The sequence below is a fragment of the Sceloporus undulatus genome, chromosome 3 (genome assembly GCF_019175285.1).
Source record: "Sceloporus undulatus isolate JIND9_A2432 ecotype Alabama chromosome 3, SceUnd_v1.1, whole genome shotgun sequence".
Lineage (NCBI taxonomy): Eukaryota > Metazoa > Chordata > Lepidosauria > Squamata > Phrynosomatidae > Sceloporus > Sceloporus undulatus.
In genome coordinates, this window is record NC_056524.1 from 172,691,559 (window position 1) to 172,712,772 (window position 21,214).

General features: G+C 40.3%; 1 protein-coding gene and 1 long non-coding RNA gene across 5 annotated transcripts in view; one reads left to right on the top strand and one right to left on the bottom strand.

Moving 5' to 3' along the window:
* LRRC20 (leucine rich repeat containing 20) overlaps positions 1-21,214 on the top strand; it is a 147,713-nt gene that overhangs the window by 74,081 nt on the left and 52,418 nt on the right. Inside the window, exon 5 of one of the 4 annotated variants that reach the window (XM_042456635.1) lies at positions 11,963-12,377. The exons of 2 other annotated variants lie outside the window; for them this stretch is intronic. In XM_042456635.1, the coding sequence (XP_042312569.1) occupies positions 11,963-12,027 (65 nt within the window). In that variant the 3' untranslated portion in view covers positions 12,028-12,377. Of the gene's footprint in view, positions 1-2,141; positions 2,538-11,962; positions 12,378-21,214 lie in introns of those variants that run through there. One more of the 4 variants, XM_042456637.1, reaches the window with a different exon arrangement.
* Positions 1,522-16,540, bottom strand: LOC121924984. Its single transcript, XR_006102775.1, has 3 exons — positions 16,461-16,540; positions 3,230-3,462; positions 1,522-2,152 (listed from the first exon to the last, which is right to left on the bottom strand). It is a non-coding gene; the product is annotated as an uncharacterized LOC121924984 (long non-coding RNA).

A 21,214-nucleotide genomic window follows, 5' to 3' on the forward strand; every position in this document is an offset into this window, starting at 1 on the left:
TTTTTGGTTAATAATCTCCCACAGTTGACTTTGAAGGTTATTTATTTATGTCAGGGGTAGGCAACCTTTTTGAGCCGGGGGCCAGGTTGCTGTCCCTCAGACAACTGGGGGGGCCGAAGCCGGGGGTGTGGAGCTTCCACCCTTTGGGGGTGGAGCTGCATGACGGGGTGGAGCTTCCACCCTCCGGGGGCGGAGCTGCATGCCAGGGGTGGAGCTTCCACCGAAGCATCATCATCATCATCACCACTACTATCATTGTTACAGCAGACCTTTCAGCAATAAATGCACCAAAAATACACAGAAATACACTTTGGAAAGTCACACTCCACCTCCTCATCTTTCTCATCCTCATCCTCCTCTTTCTCCTCCTCTGCCTCTTTCTCATCCTCCTCCTCCTCTTTCTCATCCTCCACCTCCTCCTCTTTCTCACTGAGAGGGGATTTTGCACATAGAACACTAAGTGCAAGTGAAAATAATAATAATAATAATAATAATAATAATAATAATAATAGTTACAAGCATGGAAACTACTAAAATGCAATTGAAAATAAAAGGCAGAAAGCATGCACACTGTCTCAACCCAGAAAAGCACAAGGTACTGAGAGGGAATTTTGCAGAAAGAACACCAAGGGCAAGTAAATAATAGTAATAATAATAATAAAGTTATAAGCATGGAAATTACTAAAATGCAATTCAAAATTAAAGTCAGCAAGCATGCACTGTCTCAACCCAGAAAAGCACAAGGTGCTGAGAGGGAATTTTGCAGAAAGAACACCAAAGGCAAGTAAATAATAGTAATAATAATAATAAAGTTATAAGCATGGAAATTACTAAAATGCAATTCAAAATTAAAGGCAGCAAGCATGCACTGTCTCAACCCAGAAAAGCACAAGGTGCTGAGAGGGAATTTTGCAGAAAGAACACCAAGGGCAAGTAAATAATAATAATAATAAAGTTACAGGCATGGAAATTACTAAAATGCAATTCAAAATTAAAGGCAGCAAGCATGCACTTTCAACCCAGAAAGCCACAAGTAGTTGGTGTAGCTTCAGCTAACCCCCTCCCCCAATGAACCAACCTCTCGCTGTAGCTGTGGCTCCCTGGCTCCCTCGCTCTGCACTCCTGCCTCCTCCTCCTCCTTTCTCTGCTCTTAGGGGGGAGGAGGGCGGAGGGCGAGGTGGAGCCTGCTGCAGGCCCACTGCAGTCCCTGGAGCCCTGTTGGAGTGCTCCAGAGGCTGCACTGGGCCTCCTAGATGGGCGCCGCCATTTTGTTTTTTCAAAATGGCAACGAAGTCTCGCATGACCTTTGCCATCCTGAGGTCACGCAAGACTTCGGCCGCCATTTTGAAAAACAAAGTGGCACCCGGAGTGGCAGAAAAACAGGGGTGATCGGCGGCAATCGGCGGCAGGACTGCGCAGGGGCCGGCAGGAAGGCCTTGGCGGGCCGGATCTGGCCCGCGGGCCGTAGGTTGCCTACCCCTGATTTATGTACTTCAGTTTGACCAATTTAAATGTCCCTTTTTGGCAGCCGCCCATTGCCCACAGAAACATGTGTCCATTTGGAGTTTCTCCATGTGTTCTATTATCTGACCTAAGCCTAGAAACCCAAAAATGGGAGTCTTATCCCACCAACTTATCTGCAACGTGATCCATGAGTTATTTATAGCATCCAAATAAAACTATTAGCTGAAAATGTTATTTTTTCTTTTAAAAGCAACTGACTGTTTTTGAATTTCTCCCTCCCTGGTTCTGTAATAAATACATTGGTCTGGTGTGCACATCATGATAAGACGGGTCTGTGGGAACTCTTCCTGATTGTGTATACAGCAACATATTTGTGCATGCTATCCTGTTGGGCCAACTTTTATTTTTTAACATTACACTTTACAAGTATAAACCTCTCAAATGTGCTTTAGGAGTAGTGAGCAAACATTACTTCTTACAGTGTATAATATAACAATATTATGATTTTTAAAAAAAGAATAATGTATTGTTGTTCCCCAGAAAGCAATGTATTAAAAGTTTGCTTGTAATGATGCTCTGGTTCCTCTAGGCTGGTTCCCTATTATAGTACAGGTGCATTGGTATTTTTGAAGGCTTTCTTGGTGCTCACAAGGCTTCTTTATTTCTTCCACCTCCAGCAATTCCTCTTCTGAAATGAGAAGAAAATGATCTAAGTTAGTAAGGCATTCTAGTTTCCTCTCTCAGCGCAAGCTGCTTTGCAAAGTAGCAAACCTGAACTGCTATTGTCAGGCTAAAACAGCACAAAGCAGAAATGGGAGGATTGTTACCACTTTCATCCTCTCATAACTGTGTATCCAGGTTGTGATTGTTGCATACCCTCCAACATTTCACAGATGAAAACCAGGATATATGTGGCCAATCAACATCAGAATATGGTCAAGATGACAAAAATTATTGAAGAAAATCACACTTACTAGGAAAGTTTCCTTTTTCTGAATCTATAGGGGAAGAAGGCATGAACCTCTCCTTTTCCCTCTGCTGAGTTAACTGAGCGCAAACTACTTTTGTACTTTGAACTCAATTTGCAGCAATTGAAGTAAGCTGATGATAAAGGAAGAAAGTGGGGAAAGAAGAGAGAGAAACTTCGACATTTTAAAAGCAGCTGAAAAATAGGATGGTAGGAGATTAATTGGAACTGTCCCTGATTGGGACAATTGGAGAGCATGAGATATTCAAGAATACAGTGACTGGGAGAGAAAGAAGAAAATTGCCCTCTAAAAATATTTAGGAAGGAAGATGGGAAGCTAGGTAGATGCATGCATGCTTACAGACTAATCATATGCACCCTAGGAGCTAGTTGATGCATGACAAGCCCACATTCCAGGGTAGCCATTTTGTGACTGTTTCCACAACACTGTCTCAAAATTCCTAATATATCCGTGGGTCAAAAACCTTTAGCGACTTTCTACTCTGATTGGCATTCTGTAGGGACTGAGGCAACGCAAGATCTCATGTGCCCATTTCTTGCTGGGATACTCCTTCTAATTGCTTGTTGTGAGACCAGTTCATTGAAAATGGCAGGTATCGAATCTGGTACTTCTTTGTATGAAAACCATTTTCTCATCACAGCATTGCTCAGGAGCCCAGTCTCCAACTACAGTATTTTAAAGGAAGATGGGTAATCACAAAATGACTGAAAAATCAAGAACTTAGTGATGGCATGAAGGTTTTCTCATTTAGCAGAATTCCACAACACCATACCCACCTTTGAGCACAGACACTTTCATTAGTATTTTATTGCTAACATTTTTGCTATTTCTTTTGCCACTTCGTTTTAAAGAACAGTAGAGAAATCAATTGCAATTGGTACATCACAGAGAAGAAAATAATTTTTAATCTGTTTCTGCCTTGAAAAGATGGTGACGTTCTTAGGCAGTTAGACTCTTATAGTTCACAAAATCTTTAAGAGCTGGTCCTTTTCACTGTTCTCAGGGGTAGCTGTAATTAGAAGAACAGAAACACAATTAGGACTTGAACACAGCATGAATTTGTGTGTATGTAAGAGCAATGTCTGACCAAAAACTGTTTGGTCAATATGCTGTACATCCCACCTTCCTCCCATAAATTGGCTCCAAGGTGATTCTGTGCAATGCCAAGCATGAGATACCACAGAGACTAAAAGCAGGTTTCATGATCACCAGCAGAGAAGACAATCAGTCCTCTGAACAAGTGTTTAAATAAGTATAACAAATTGGTGCTTGTTTTCCATCTGTTTAATTGAAAATTTATGTGATTTTTGTTCAACTGGTGTGATGCTTTTATATCACTGCTTGTTCATCGCATTGTGGCTGAACACATTCATGGATTGATGAAATTGAATTCTTCCAGTTACATAAGGACATGCAGGGGAAGAGCTAGGACAAAACAGGCTAGCTGTCTGTGGACTGGTGGCTGGTTCCACATTTACAGTGGGCTGCACTGTTTCCAACAGCTAGGATCTCGAAGATGTCTGCTAGTCCAGCACTAATGCCTATTTCCTGAATCATACTATTTTTTTCAACATATAGTTGTATAACCCAACTATAAGGCAAGTTAGCAATGCAGACCAACTGTCAAGTGTAAATGTCAAGAGATCTTTTTTGGTTAATAAAATGTTATCTGGACTGGTTTGCTGAAAGAGACATCTTTGTCTGGTTGTGTATTTTGAATTATGTCCCTCTCCTGTGCTGGTGAAAAATCCAAAACTGTTCTGCACACTCTCTTTAACTGTTGAAGTTCCAACAGAGTTAGGCCCACATTGGGATAGTGACCAACAAATAAATACTCTGTGGCAAACGTTCTTGGCTGTTTATACCATTTTGGCTTCCAGATATGAGTGGAATGAACTTACTCTGTGACGTCTGCAGTGTTAACTTGTACCTGATCTTTCTAAGGTGTAATTCAGGCTCTGGATGCTAATGTGAGTCTTAGGCGGGTTACAGATGGCCCTCTAGGGGCCGTTTTCCCCCTGCCGCCATTCGCTGCGGAGGGAAGCCCCAGCAGCCAGACTGCGAGGCTTCCCTCCGCAGCGAAAAAGGAGCGCCGAAATGGTGCTCCTTTTCAAAACGCAGAAGTGGCGCCACAAGGGGCGGAGCGCGCCCTCGCGGCGTCACTTCCGCCGCGACACGTCTGGACGCACAGCGTCCAAGACGTCAAAATGGCGGCGCCCATGTGGATGGGTGCCACCATTTACGACGTGCTCTGCGTGTGTTGGGGCCGGGGCGGGTTAGGAAGGGGCAACTCTTCCTAACCCTAGGACGCCCCTTCGTAACCCTAGCACGCACAGAGTGCGTCGGAAGTGGCGGTGTGTAACCCGCCCTAGTAATTCCAGACTATGTATCAGAACTGAGCACAGTCCTGTATACTGCACTTCCAAAAATACATTGTTGAGCTTAAAAAGGGTACAGAAGAGGACATTCCAAATGATCAAAAGGCTTCAGTTAAGTTACCCATTGAGGAATGGTTACAACAGCATTTTAGAAGAGAAAAGGTAGAGATGTGATTGAAATACACAGAGCAATTATATGTACCATTTTAAATTCTGTGGATTTCGCCCTCTGCGTGGAGATTGCTCTCTTTGTATGAAGTTGTCACCTTTGCCTTTAGCTATGTTTGCTCAGTAAGCCTTGCAGAGGGAATATGTTCAACATTTATTTCTTCAGTTGTTGTGATTGTTGTTGTTATCTGCCCTTGAGTTGACTTTAGAATCATAGAATTGGAAGAGACCACAAGGGTCATCCAGTCCAACCCCTACCATGCAGGAACTCTCAATCAAAGCATCCCCGACAGATGACCATCCAGACTCTGTTTAAAGACCTCTAAGGAAGGACACTCTACTGCACTCTGAGGGAGTTTGTTCCACTGTTGAACAGCCCTTACTGTCAGGAAGTTCCTTCTAATGTTGAGGTGGAATCTCTTTTCCTGGAGCTTGCATCCATTGCTCCAGGTCCTAGTCTCTGGAGCAGCAGAAAACAAGCTAAGCTCACTCCTCAATATGACATCCCTTCAAGTATTTAAACAGGGCTATCATATCACCTCTTAACCTTCCCTTCTCCAGGCTAAACATCCCCAGCTCCCTAAGTCATTCCTCATAGGACATGGTTTCCAGACCCTTCACCATTTTAGTCGCCCTCCTTTGGACACGCTCCAGTTTCTCAATGTCCTTTTTTAATTGTGGTGCCCAGAACTGGACACAGTATTCCAGGTGGGGTCTGACCAGAGCAGAATAGAGTGGCACTATTACTTCCCTTGATCTAGACACTATACTGTACTTTTATTGATGCAGCCTAAAATCACATTGGCCTTGTTAGCTGCCGCATTGCACTGTTGACTCATGTTCAACTTGTGGTCTACTTGGACTGCCAGATCTCTTTCACACATAGTCTCGTTCAGCCAGGTGTCCCCCATCCTATATCTGTGCATTTTATTTTTCCGCCCTAAGTGCAGTACCTTATATTTCTCCCTGTTGAAATTCATTGTGTTAGGTTTGGCCCAACTTTATAGTCTATTCAGGTCATTTTGAATTTTGATCCTGTCCTCTGGAGTATTAGCTGTTCCTCCTAATTTGGTGTCGTCTGCAAATTTGATAAGTATGCCCCCAATTCTGTCATCCAAGTCATTGATAAAGATGTTGATTTGCACTGGGCCCAGGACAGAGCCCTGTGGGACCCCACTGGTCACTTCTCTCCAGGATGAAAAGGAGCCATTGTTGAACACCCTTTGGGTTCGGCTGGACAACCAATTACAAATCCATCTAATAGTTACCTTGTCTAGCCTGCATTTTACAAGCTTGTTTGCAAGAATGTCATGGGGAACCTTGTCAAAGATGTACTATATCCACAGCATTCGAGATATACTATATCCACAGCATTCGAGATATATCATATTCACAGCATTCCCTTCATCTACCAAGCTGGTAATTTTATCAAAAAAAGAGATTAGATTTGTCTGGCATGACTTGTTTCTCTGAAATCCATGTTGACTTTTTGTGATTATGGCGTTGCTTTCTAGATGTTCACAGACTCTCTGTTTAATGATCTGGTCTAGTATCTTTCCTGATTTTGATGTCAGATTAACTGGACGATAATTGTTGGGATCCTCTTTTTTCCCTTTTTGAAGATGGGGACAACGTTTGCCCTCCTCCAGTCTGCTGGCACTTCTCCTGTTCTCCAGGAGTTCTCAAAGATTATTGCCACTGGCTCTGATATTACATTAGCCAGCTCTTTTAATACTTTGACTCATAGCAACCCTGTGAACGAAACATCTCCAAGCCCCCAGCTCTGCTCAAATCATGCAGGCTCAGGGTCATGGTCTCCTTGATTAAGCCTATCCATTTAGTAAGTGTTCTTCCTCTTTTTCTACCCTTTCTCACTTCCTAGCATTATTGTCTTTTCTAGTGAGTCATGTCTTCTCATGATATGGCTGAAGTACAAAAGCCTCAGTTTCGTCATCATGACCTCCAGGGGGAGTTACCAATAGGGTTTTCCTGACAGCATATAGAAACCAAATGAACCTCCCTTGGGAGGAATTTCCATAGCCTGGGAGCAGTTGCCAAGAAAGCTGTCTCCTGTGGTCCCACCAGACAAGCATGGGTGGGTGGTGGGATGAAGACAAAGTGCTACTCCAAAGATCATAATACCCAGACAAGTTTATATAGGGAGATGTGAGCTTTCATATAGTCTGGATTTATCATAAGCGGAGTAGGTTTTTATAGATTATGACCAGCACTTCGGATTGTGCTGGAAATGAACCAGTAACCAGTAAAGCTTTTTCAAGAAGGGAACCATTGAAAATTTGGCACTGTAACCAGCCCCGATCAGCAATGTATCTGGGGCATTTTAGACATGATGAAATTTCCAGACAGTTTCCAAAGGCAGCCCTGCATAGAGTATGTTACAGTAATCCAAACTATATGGATCCAGACCCAAGTTAAGCCAAGCCTCTTTGTTTGTAACCAGTAAAGTTGTGGCTTTTTCCATTCCAACCTGTACTCTGTGTCCATGTAAAGACAAACAAAGCCTCCTTCCAATAGCCGGGTCCACAAACCTTATGTTGGCAGCTCAGCATTCAAGTGCAGTTGTTTTAGAAAAACAAAAACCCAAATGCTGAATGGGAGGACTAACTAAAGGTCTCACTCTGGTTGAACAGTGAGTGAAAGGAGGCTTTGGTGTTGTTTACTTGCATGGCAGGGGGTTGGACTGGATGGCCCTTGCGGTCTCTTCCACCTTTACGATTCTATGATTCTACTTTATCTAAACATTCTAAAAGAAGGACACTGAGTCTTTCATCTTGCTTTGAAATCTTGAAGTGAGTATATATGAGTTAATTGGCCTCTAGTCCAGTGAAATAGAAGAAAGGCTGTTCAGAGAGAGAATTGAGAAGCACAGCAAGATGTGAAATGAAGAGTCAGACCCAACATTCTTTTGAGAATGATGAGTTACTTCAACAATATTTAAAGCAAGGCCGTACAGGGCTGTACAGAGCCGTAGTTTGTTGTGGTACCAGAGCTCTCTAACAGGTAAGGCTCAATATCTCACAAAACTATAGTTCCCAGAATTCCCTAACATTGAGCCAAGGCAGTAAAAGTCATCCCAAACTGGATTACTTCTGCAGTCTGTTTTGGCCCTTTGTTGTCTTCCTCTGAACCCACTCCGATTTGTCTGTATCCTTCTTGAAATGAGTCACAGAACTGAATGCCATACTCCAGATGAGGTCTGACCAGCAAACAATGTAGTGGGACTATTAGTTCCCTTGATCTAAAAAGAGCTGAGTATATTTATAATTTTTAAAGAAAACTCTCACACACAAAACCCCCAAATATTATTATTATTATTATTATTATTATTATTATTATTATTATTATTATCCTTCTGCTAACGCAGGCTAAAATAGTGTTCACCTTTATGGTGCAACATCACACTGCTGGCTCATATTCAATTTATGATCAATAATAATCCCAAGGTCCTTTTCTCATATAGTAGTACTGAGCCGGATATCCTCCATGCATTTTGGTTTTTGTGAACTAAATTTAGAATTTTGCATTTGTCTTTATTGAATTTCATTTTATTAATTTCTGCCCAATTTTTTAGTTTATCAATGTCCTTTTGAATTCTGTTCCAGTCTTCCAGTGTGTTAGTCACCCCTCCCATTTTGTGTCATCTACAAACTTGATAGGATTACCCTCACCCTGTCATCTAAGTCATTGATTAAAATGTTGAAAGTAATGGCCCTAGGATGGAACCCTGAAGCACTATACTCCAGACCTCCTTCCAGGTTAAAGTGCAGCTATTGCTGACAACCCTTTGAGCAGTTTTCCAAACAGTTATGGATCCATCTGATCGTATTTCCATCTATTCCATATTCAATAAGTTTGCAAATGTAACTATTATGGGGGACTTTATCAAATGCTTTTCTGAAATCTAGATAAATGATATCCACAGCATTCCCACCATCTACTAAGCTAGTGGCCTGATGGAAAAAAGATATAAGATTACTTTTGCAGGATTTGTTCTTGACAAACCCATGCTGGCTCCTACTGATCACTGCATTGTGCTAAAGATACTTACAGACATATTCCTTTATAATTCATTCTAATATTTTTCTGATATTGAAATCAGACTGATTGGCTGGTTTCTGGCTTAGTTTGTAGTTTTTTAAAAATTAAAATCTCCTCATCTTAAAACAGCATAGGGAGTGGGAAACACCACAGGAGTGTTCCCCATGCTCCCCAGAGGGTATAGGGGTTATTTTGCCTATTTTAAAAGATGTGTTTTGTTTTTTTAAATACCATAGAATTTGGTGTGTATGACAGGTGTGATGGTCATCTGTGTCCCTGGGGGTATGCAGTTTTGCATTCCAGATTTAGAGAAGCAGATTTTATAAATCAAATGCAGGAGTTAGCAGTTATTACTCTAGGCAGGTAACTGATGAGCTGGGTCTTGCGACTAGGTCTTAAAGAGATTAGACATACAGTTTTAATGTAACAAAAAAGGATGGTGGACCTGTAGCCATGTTTCTTCCCTTTTCTCACAATGCTGTGAGAAAACAAGCATTGATCTGTTCCTTAATTTGTATGTATTCTGACTTCTTATAACCCGAATAACAACTGAGTCGTTAAACCAAAAAGACCTGTCAAAGCAGTTGATGTCTTTCACATCAAATACACTGCAAATACAATAAAGCTCTGATACATAAAGGTAAGATAAGAGAATTGTTGAGAAAATTCAATAGAAAACAGACTGTTATCTCGTGGATAAAATACCAAAGTTCCATCTAAAATGTGCTATAAAAACAGCCATATTTCAGACTAGAATGGGTGCCTGCTGCAAATATTGATTACTGAATCAACAATATATTTCTCACTAGTTGTTGTTGCTCTAAGCTTTCAGTTTCATCTTGTGTGATTGCTGCAGCTTAGCTCACTTTAATGTGAGCTCTCATTTTAAAAAAAAGTTCCCATATAGATTGTTGCTTCTGTGTCCAATTGTGGCTTCTCATGGGATTGTCATGCCATGTAAGAGTAATGCATGTAGCAGTTATTCATGACCAATGTATGTCAAATCTATCCCATATTTGTGGAGAAAATATGTATGCAGTGATCCTTGATCAGTTCTGCTCATTTCAGGAGAACAATGTGGCTTTCATGCAATGACTTCTTAAGTGTTATATCCAGTTTCATGTGCTGTTTCCAATTAAGAGAGGAATTTTAATTCAGTATCTGTTTCCTTGCTCTTCCTTTGTCCCCTTATTCTTTTTCCTTACTAAGAATTCTCTCTCTCTCTCTCTCTCTCTCTCTCTCTCTCTCTCTCACTGATGTTTGATGTGGAATGGCTCAGTTATATATACAGAGTGGCACCATGCTGGAAAGCACATGTGATGAATATAAGCATAAGTGAATCTCTTCTGTGTAGCTTTTCCATATCAGTCTCCTTCCCTGCCCCCACCCCCCATTACCAACATATTTTCTTAAAATGTTGACAGAGGAAAAATGGTGAAATAAACTGCATTCCAAGCCCAGGATCTATTTTCAATAGGTCATCTGCATTTCTAACCTGCCTGTTTCACACAGTTTTGTTGCACAGAATTCAGAGTAGTTGGGAGACGAGAGAGTAGTTATAGGAGTGGAGAAGGAATAGAAGAATGAAGGAAGAAGTCGGAGATTGGAGTGTAGATGGACACTACATGACACATAAGAGATAAACTGCAGGGATACTGCAGACAGGCATGAGAACACCCTCCAGCTCAGTCTAGACCGGGGGTGAAGAATGGATAACTGTCTACACATGGTGCTGCAAAACCCATCATCCATTACCATTGGCATGCTGGTGGGAATTGAAGTTCAACAGCTTCAGGAAGACCACCTGTTACTTACTTCTGATGTAGATGGATAACCATCTTTCATGCTTAAGTAGCAAGCTCATGAAATGCAACCAAATATGGTAATCATATAAAAGAGTGATATTCTGGTGGGTTAAAGTAGATGTCTGGGTCTTTTGCATTCCCCTAGTTTATCTCTCACCAGCACTACATTAAAGTATAGCTGGGGAAAATGCTATCTGTATACCACTGTAAATGTTCTTTCCATTCTAAACAGTACAGGTTGATAATCCCTTATCCAGAATTCCAAAATCCAAAATATTGCAAAATTGTCCACATGGGTGGCTGAGTTAGTGACACCTTTGCTTTTTGATGATTCAGTGTACACCAACTTTTGTTTCATGCATAAAACCATTTAAAATATTAGGTATAAAATTTCCTTCGGGCTATGTTTATAAGGTATATATGAAACATAAATGAATTTCATGTTTAGACTTGGGTCCCATCTCTAAGATACCTTATTATGTATATGCAAATATTCCAAAATCCCAAACACATATGGCCCCAAGCATTTCAGATAAGCTGTATACGTAATTGCCTCTGTCAAACATGCTGAACTGAAATGTCTAAGCAAAGTTGAGTGGACTAGAGGTGGCAAGATTGCCTTTTTGTGTGTGTTACGTTTTCTTTGCTAAGGGTTTTAAGATTGCGGTGCCTTCTTCTAAGCAGTCTTTTTTCCCCCAGAGGTAGTGTTTTTCCCATATTTCCTACCTCCATCATTTGTTGATGTTTGCAGCTTAGAGATCCATAGTGTCTCACATAAACAACCTATAGACAACACAGTTTGAGCCTTGGGCAGCTTCACTTTCATCAGCTTGGAATGGTTTTTAGGCACACTGCTCTGTGGCAGAGCTTGCTATGGAAGAATGCACAGCATGGGCTACACTTGTCAAGAATTCAGCTGCAATGTTGGCAGTCATACTGTGAGCCCAGCCTGTGGCAATGCAGCTCCAACTTGCCTCTGGCTAATTAAACACTACTGCTTCCAATGGACTAAAATGTTGCTTGTTTTGGCTGGCTGGTTTCTATGTTCAGACATCCAGTCACCTTCTGATATAATCTCTATTTTCCTCTACCTCCACAGCGTTACCAGGGTGGAAGAATCTGGCAAAATATGGCAATCTGGGAGAAAGTCCCTCTACACAGTAATGTTCTTCTCTTTAGGACATGGATGAGTAGAATACAGGCTGCATGTAAATCCACTGGGTATTTTTGGTACCACTGGAGCTGTTCCTGTCACTGAACTGTGCAACACACTGTCACGTTGTAGTGGGGCAGCGGTTAAATGAGCCACATTTTAACACTCAAGGAAGCAACATACCTTGTTCAAGAGAAGAATTGCTCTTCCAGAAGCCTCCAGGAAGCATGAGTCTCTTTTAAAACCATGTCACAATGCCTCCTGAGTTACCATCTACAAAGAGCAGCAGATGTGTAGGAATTGTATTCCAGCTACTGATTTTGAACCTGTTGGGCACACTGATGAAATTACTACACTCAGCTCTTAGCCACAATTAGATTTGGGGCGGGAGGGGGGGGGAAGCATCTTTGGTGACACTTATTGTGTATTACCACCTCCAACCTGGAGCTGCTGCATCTCCGAACCACAATTAGGATGCCCCTTTTCATTGACATGGGATATCTGTCACTGAGCAGTCAATAGTGCAAGTCCTCAGATGAAAAATGTCACTCCTGGGACAGTCACATTATCAGCAGTCACTCTCCTTCTTCCTACCCAAGTAGCCTGATTACCCATCCACCCCCCATTTCTAATCAAATTATAGTAGCAAAGCTCTGGAGTTGTGCAAAATAGTGAAAATAAATAAATAAGGAAAGTCATGAAACAAGCATAATTTCCCCTCCCTCCCTAGTTGATAGATTGTCAAAGTACAGTAGATTCCAATTTCTCTGACAAGAGATCTATAAATGTTTGCTTGCAAAGGGCTTTTGGTGCTAGCCCAAGGTTTACATGTGGACCTCAGCAAAGTTTGTAAAAGTTACTTTTTTGGACTACGAGTCTTGAAGCTCTCAGCCAGCATTCCCACTGGAAGGGGATTCTGAATCTGAAAAAAAGTAACTTTTATAAGCTCTGATCTAGATTGCCATCCCCTGATTTAGAACATTTTTGTAAATAAACATTTACTGTAGCTTCACTACTGAGTGAAGTAGATAGAAAATCTGTTTAAAAGGTGAACTTAAAAAAAAATCAAGCCAAAACTATATCAGCTGGCAGGTTTTTACCAACTTTATGAACTTGTAATATGTGGATGTTTTTTTGTAGAGCCAGTTTATAATTATGCTTGTAGACTGCATTTCTGTAGATGATATTTTAGTAACTGGAAATACCTGAGTGAAACGTGCATAGATTGGTTCTAAATGGTGATCCCCATTAATATCAAGTCTTGAGTATATATATTTTAAAGTAATAGCCAGCATGGTTTGAACCTTGGACTATGACTCTGGAGACCAGGGTTTGAATCGTGTCTTGGCCATGTAAACTCACTGGGTGACCCTGCGACCCTCTCTCGGCCTCACAGGATGGCAATGGCAAACTCCCCACTGAACAAAACCTGTCAAGAAAACCACATAATAGGATTGCTGTAAGTCAGAAATGACTTGAAAGCATACAACAACAACAAATAAAATGACATCTGGGTTGGGGGAAGTGGTTGCCCAAGGTTTTTTTAACACTCCCATACTTCCCTAAATTATATGTATTAAAAAAATCTGAAAAACATTTTTTAAAAAACTGAAAGCAACTCAGAAAATGGAAAGCATAAAAAAGAGATTTTAACAGACGGATGGTGAATGTTTTGGAAGGTTATTGCATTCAATTGTAAGGTAGTCCTCTTGCATTTTAATGGCTTAAATAATGATCAATTTCTGCTATGAATATGCATTCTGAAAAGAGAATCCTATACATGTTTACTCAAATATAAGTCCGACTGTGGAAGTTAAATAGAATGTATTCTCAGCTAAACTTTAAGGATTTATTCATAAGTGTACAATTTAATGGAAGAAATGTGAAAAAGCTGCTGGTAAGATCGTTTAAAACGATCTTTACATCAGTCATGACAGATTTTCATTTTTCAGCCATGGTAACAACAACAAAGGATTTTGAAGAGAAAACACTGGAGACGTGTGGATTCTTGCTTGATAGTATATCAGTTTATCATTACAGCTATGCCAAAATTGCTTGCATATAATGTTTAGGTGAAAATGAGCTCACGTAAACAGCTTTTTCTCTTTTCATAACATAGTGCACAGCATGTGTCAATGACAACTTTACAGAGCATCTTTCACTTAACAGAAAAACCAATAACTCATATCCCAGACAGTTTACTCATGGTGATAAGTAGATACGTATCAATATGAATGGTGTACTTTGTTCTCTTCCTCCACAAAAAACAACTATAATAACAAAAAATACATTTTTCTTTTACAATAATATTACAGAGTTTATCAGACAATGGAAATTGGAAGTATAATCCAATGGCAATCCGAACGCAAACATGGGGTTTCACGTTATTGCGTGATAGACTGCCATACGCAAATTTGGGCAATGGGAAGTCAGTCCAAGCGCAATCATGGGGTTTCACGTTATTGCGTGATAGACTACCACATGCAGATTCGGGCAATGGCATGCTATTTTTGGGCAATGGGAAGTCAGTTCGAACTCAGTTCGCATTCACGTAAATTCGCTGAACTAGTGAATTCACGTGAATGCATTCTGGCCCCACTTTCCTTTCATTCGAAATTAAGAGAAAATCCTCCTGTGTGATAAACTCCTAGGTAAGAGAGAGAATGTGTGTGTGTGTGTGTGTGTGTGTGTGTAACTCCATTAGAAGGATACTCCCATAATTAAGGTGAACAATAGCTGGTACAAGGTCTGTGCTATGCTATGGAAAGAATGGGCCTCAGTGAGAAGTTGAAACATTTTAGGTAAGAGGCCCATTTACACTATGCAATTATTGTGCTACGATTTAACTACCGTGGTCCAGTACTATGGAATCCTGGGATTTGGAGTATGTAGTATGAATGGGCCCTAGATGTTGATTCTGACCATATAGACCAGAGGCGTGCAACTCCCAGGAGAGGCATTTCTTGCCATAAGACCTCAGAAAGCTGCACCCCATTGATGTACCACCCCACACCCTTTTGTTTTTACTTCTTTCCTATTCCCAGAACTATTGAATTTTCTCAACAATTCTCTTATCTTACCTTTATGTATCAGAGCTTTATTGTATTTGCAATGTATTTGATGTGAAAGATTTTGCCATGACTCGTGGATAGGTCGAGGGTAAAACTCAGAGACTCCTTCAGTGTGAGAGAGAATCTAATGGTTGCTTTTTGCTTCATCATTTCAGCTTTTCTTTCATCCTTCACAATTCAGACAGTGGATGGGAGAGGGACACTTTGTTTAAAAGCAATCAGTCACCCAGGAGTCTGTCTGCTTGGCGCAAGAGAGAAAAAAACTGCTCTGCCAACTGCATGGGGAAATCTGAAAGAACTGCTATCACTTTATCATACTGATCTGTAAATAAGTCATCCTGGGATTTTGGGGTCAATTTTTGGACATAAATTTCTCGACTTATAGACAAGTATATATGGTACCTAGAAAAGAAGTTGCACAAATATCTCTCAAGCATGTATATCTCAGGAAGGAGTTCTACACACATGGGCCACCCCCAGAAATACCCTGTCTCTTATGGCCTTATAGGGCAAGGGTTTCTGCCGCAAGGGGCCTGGGCAGATTCATGTATCAGTGTAGTTGGGACTTCTAGCCCTCTGCTCCCAAACCATTTAGGGCTTTAAAGGCAATTAGATTTATTTTAAATGAATAAATGGTTCAAAAAATTGTTCCGAAAATAAATAAAACCAGTACAACAGGTACAATACACTAGAAATGATATTTTGGGCCCTATGTGCATCAGAACAGCTGTATTCTGTTCTAGTTGAAGTTTTCACACACTCTTCAGAAGCATCGCCACACTGAGTATATTGCCACACTGTTATCTAGATATAACCACATGTTACATGCTCTGGTAGTATTTGTTTTCTCTAGATAAAGTTTCCTGTTGTTGTTGTTTCTGCCTTCAAGTCATTTCCAACTTATTGCAGCCCTAGGGTAGACCTGTCCCAGGGTTTTCTTAGATTTTGTTCAGAGGAGGTTTGCCCTTGCCTGCAATTAGTGATAAACTGGGCCTGATGAACGTCATTCCTGACTACCAATTCCATCTATGCCTCCACAGGCATCTTTGAGTCCTGGATAAATACCCTATTGAAAACCTGGTTTTTCAGAGAGTGTGGAATCCCTTCCAGAACCAGATGCAACCCTCCATCCAGATTATGACTTTTCATGACCTAAAATACATCCATCTTGCCTGGATTTTCAGTCTCTTTCCCATCACCCACCCCAAACTATCTCCAAACCACCATTCAGGGCTTCCACAGTGATCAGCCAGTGGAAACAAGGTAGAGTTGTGTATTGTCAGCCTACTGCTGGCGGGGAACACATGTGCTTTCCATACCTGCCTCCTCAAATGACATATATCACATAACATAGTTGTAGCCAGCATACAAACCTGGTCCCTTGAAAGCATGTGAATCTTCAAGGTGGCTGCAAGATGTTTGCTGCTACCGAGTACATACAGCTGTCTCTTTGCAAGTTCCTGTGAAGTGAAAGGAGAAAGAGGAGTTACAGTATATTCATGTTGAAGACCAATTAGGCTAGGCGCTACTGGGCTACAAAGTGTTTTGATTGCCACAAGTTCTTTGGCAGGCCTGCCATGTCCAGCTGCCTCCAATCTGCTTCTGTTTGGACAAAGGCCACTAATTATAATAGGTAGCATTCATATCAGTCTGTGCTATCCAAATAAGGTTTTGATTTTTAATGAACATTTTTTAAAAGAGAATAATCAGTGAGATTGTTGTGAAGGGGGGATCTGATTGTGAGAAAAAGAACTGTTCTGACTCCTCCCAGGTTTTAATCTATGGGTAGACAAGTGTCATGGGGTGAGGGACATTTTTAAGACTGGGCAAATGTTCTAGGGCCACAATTTTTCATGTTTGCTTTTTAAAAAAGGATTTTTAAAGTTAAAATCCATTAAAATTGCATATATGTAAAATAGGTTTGATTTATTGTTGTTGTTGTTGTTAGCTATCAAGTCAGTTTTGATTTATGGCAACTTTATGAATGAGACACCTCTAAGAGCCATGGTCATCAACAGCCCTCCTAATGTCTGGAAAGTTCAGAGCCATGGCTTCCTTTATTAAGTCAATCTAGCTTTAATGTAGTCTTCTTCTTCCTCTTCTACTACCTTCCACTTTATTGAGCAGCAGCATCTTTTCCAGTGTGTCATGTTTGTCTCATGATATGTCCAAAGAACAATAGCCTCAGTGTAGTCATTTTGGTTTCTAGTGAGAGTTCAGGTTTGATTGTCATTTTGCTAGTCTTTTTATTTTTAAGTCTTGTATATAAGTCTTTGTTGGTAAGCAGCAGCATAGACCTCTTCACAACTTGGAGGTGCTGGGTGTTAAGTTGTTTATTGGCATGTAATAAAATACCAACTATAGCTTACATTTCTGTATAAACCAAATTGTGAACTAGAGTTGTTATTCTGCTTTCTTTTTCATCTATTCTGGGTGTGAGTTAGAAATTCATTCCCATTCCCTACTGGAGTAAGATCAGTTGCCCTAATATGGTTGGTCAGTTTAGACAGCACATAAGCTACTAGGGTCTTTAAGTGTGGTTTGGCCTAGTTGGTCCAGAAATGTTTAGTTGTTCCATTGTTGTTGTTTTTAGTGAAACTGATGAATCCTAACTAATCATGATGGTACGCATAATTAAGAACTGACATTCACTGGGCTGCAGCGTATTTTTCATGCACTCAACCAATGTGAAAGATCACACATTGTTCTCTATTTTGAGAAAATGATGCCTACATTTTAAATTATGTCTGTATTTTTCTGAAATGTAAGCTGAATATTATAATGTGGGCAGAACTTAGAAAGTTGTTGGGAAACAGCTCCATGGACTGGAACATTTACTTTTCTTTGAACGAGAGAATGCTGAAATGGTAACTATCACCACACAAAAAAGAGCTATACTAATTGCTACAAGTGAGTTGTACCAGTGGTAGTTAATTCTCATAAGTGAGTCTGAATACTTACTAGTCTCTGTAGAAGCAAAAACTGTAAGCCTGTTTAATGTTTGCATTGCACAAAAGAAAAAGTGGGAGCTCAAGGCTGCCTTCAAAGTTGTTCACTATTTATTTAGACACCCAAACAGCAGTTATATATTAACCTACCATATATTTTAAAAAACTACTATAAATGCAAATCAGCATGTGCAAGATGTAGTGGTAGGCAATAGTAAGCTCTTTCCTAACCTTATTAATTCAATATTGGAGGTTTTTATTTTATCAAGACAGTACAGTGATATAGATAAACCTTGTTTTTCCACACAAGGCTCATGAATCATCTAGCATGGCAAGATCAAATAAGGATTAGCTGCTTCAGCAAGTCTGCTTCAATCCCAGCAGAGCACTATTAGAATCTTCGCTTAATCTGGACTTGTTTTCGACAGAGTCCTGTCCTGCATTCCAGAATGTAGCAACAGTTCGGGAGAGATTATTTTAATTGGAAATGCCATCAAAGAAAATTGAGCGAGGGCCAAGGAGCTATAAAGAAATCATGGTTTTGCAAATGAAAGAGCCAAAATAGACTGGAGGGGTGGTTTTTATATGAAAGGTGGACACTAAACACACAGAATACTTTCCAATGGCTTTGGAACAGAAGTAGAAATCTGAGAATTCAATTACAATAATTCCTCCACATTTGCTGGGGTTAGGGACACAGGACCTCTGCGAATGTGGAAAAAATGTAAATAACAAAAACACTATGTTTTTACCTGAGAGATAACCTTTCTAGGAATCTCTAGGTCCTCAAGTGCAACTCTGTGGTCAACATCTGCCAGACACTGACCACAGAATTGTGCTGGAGGAGCTACAAATGCCTAGTGGTGTGTTCTCTCTGGGAATCTCTTAGGTTCTTCAGTGCGACTTTTAGTTAAAGTTGAATTGCGCCAGATAACCTAGATATTCTGAGAGAGAACATAATAATAAAATTTGTGAATAATCAAATCCGCAAAAGTCAAAGCTGCAAGAAGAAATATGGGTGGACAACTATCTGAAATCCAGGCACCCTACATACACTCACTTGGATCATAGCAGAGCAGAGCTCAGAAGGCCTGCATACCACCACCTGCAATATTCTACATTTGAGGAATTTCACCTCAGGCTACTTTTGACATAGAATGGACATTTTTCCAAACCAAAAAGTGAACTGGAAGTCATTTCCAATGGGGGGGGGGGGGGAGGTGGCCACATTTAGAGCTAAAGTTCACGGAAGCTGTATCCTCTATGGCAGTGATGTCCAAATTCTGGCCTTCTAGGTGTTTTGGACTTCAGCTCCTAGAATCCCAGACCATTAGCCAAGATGGCTGGGGCTTCTGGGAGCTGAAGTCCAAAAACCTGGTGGGCCAGAGTTTGGACATCACTGTGGAACAGAGCAAGTACTATTTGGAAATTTTGTATCTCTTTGGTACATACTGAAGCCTCCCATGCAAAGGTGCATATGCAGGGTGACTAGACGTCCTCTTTTTCCAGGACATATTCTACATTTCAACCTTTTCCCTTCCATTTTGAGCATGTCTAAGGAGCATGAATTTATATTCATGTTTTTATATTCTTGTAATATCCTACATTTATCTTGAATGCCTTTCTTTTTGTGGTGCCTTGTCATTTTTTGTGGTCACGACATCTGGTCACCTTGGCTATATGTTTTCCAGCATATCTCTAGTTTATTTTAAATTAAAGAGCATATGTCTTGAGGCAGTATCTCTTGTTTAAAAAGTTAAGAGAGATTTTCAAGGATGATCATCATGGTCCTCTTATGAGCCATAAAATTCCTAACTATGCTGTCCTAAATCAATTTATTTCTACTGTTGAGATCTTCCTAAGGGTTTCAGAAGTACCATTCTGTCTCCGTTCTGGAATCTCTGTATCCTGGTAGTGATGGAAAGAAACCAAACTTACTGCCTTTATAAGGTAGAGTTTTTGCAGTTGGTAATGCAGTTCATAGCCTTAAGGTATTATTTGCATTATAAGTGTGGGATTCACATTTCCTTCATTATATAGAATTTAATCCTCTGCCTTTTTTACAACAGTTGTTGGCCTCAGGCAAGCCTGTCAGTCACTCTGCCATTAGGGAACGTAAATGCAACACTTTGCAGAGGACTGAGTAGGATCAGCTGGCAAATACCACTTTGGGTTCTTCTCAGAATCTATTACTTCTGTGCTATCTGTAACTCTTCTCAGGATTCACTTATATTCTCTTGTGAATGGCCTCTAAAGAGAAGTGCTTTGAGCAGAGGATGAGTCCTCATAGGGAGGCAAACCAATTAATACCAAACGACAAATAGCTGTAATGCTTCTCCAGGTCCAACATGCAATGTGTTGACTGTATCCTATGTTCAAATTGAGATCTAGCCTTTTTTTAATTAAAAAAAAAAGAATAGAATAGATTTGGAAAAGCCCATTTTGAGCAGAGAAGAGGGAGTGAGAGAGGTACAGTATTTCACTACTTTGCCTTTCCCCTGCTGCCTTACTTTTCTCCATCTCAGAGGCTGGCTGACACATTAAAATTTTGTGTTGCATTTTGAAGCTGAAGTGGAGAAATTAGCTGGGAGGGCTGTTTTTGAGTAAGGAAATGGTAAATCATGACCACAGATTATTTACATAACTTTAAAGTAGACAGTGAACACATTGAGATACTGATATCTATACCTTGGCTAAATCATTAATCAAAATGGCGAACACAGTCAAGAAATCAGAAGAACAGGACTTGGAAGGACAGCTATGAATGAACTAGACAAGCCCCTGAAGTGTAAAGATATATAATTGAATACCAAAGTCAGGATTCTCCTTGCCATTGTACGTTCAATTTCTATGTATCTTTGTGGAAACTGGATAGTACAGGAAACTGATAGGAAGAAAATAAACTAATTTGAAATGTGGTGCTGGAAGTAGAGTTGGCTAGTTTAAACCAAAGGACTTTTTAAAAAAAGGGAAAAAAAACTCCTCAATTTTTATAATTGATTATTCATATATTTTTTTAAAGTCTGGCTATTTTCCAGCCCTCTTACTTGAACAACAATAACTGTTTGAGTTTAAACAATGTATTGGCAGTTGTTCCTGTGGTGCTGGAACAAACCACCATTCCCAGAATTCCATAGCATTCAGCCAAGACAGTTAAAGTGGTCTCAAACCAGATTATT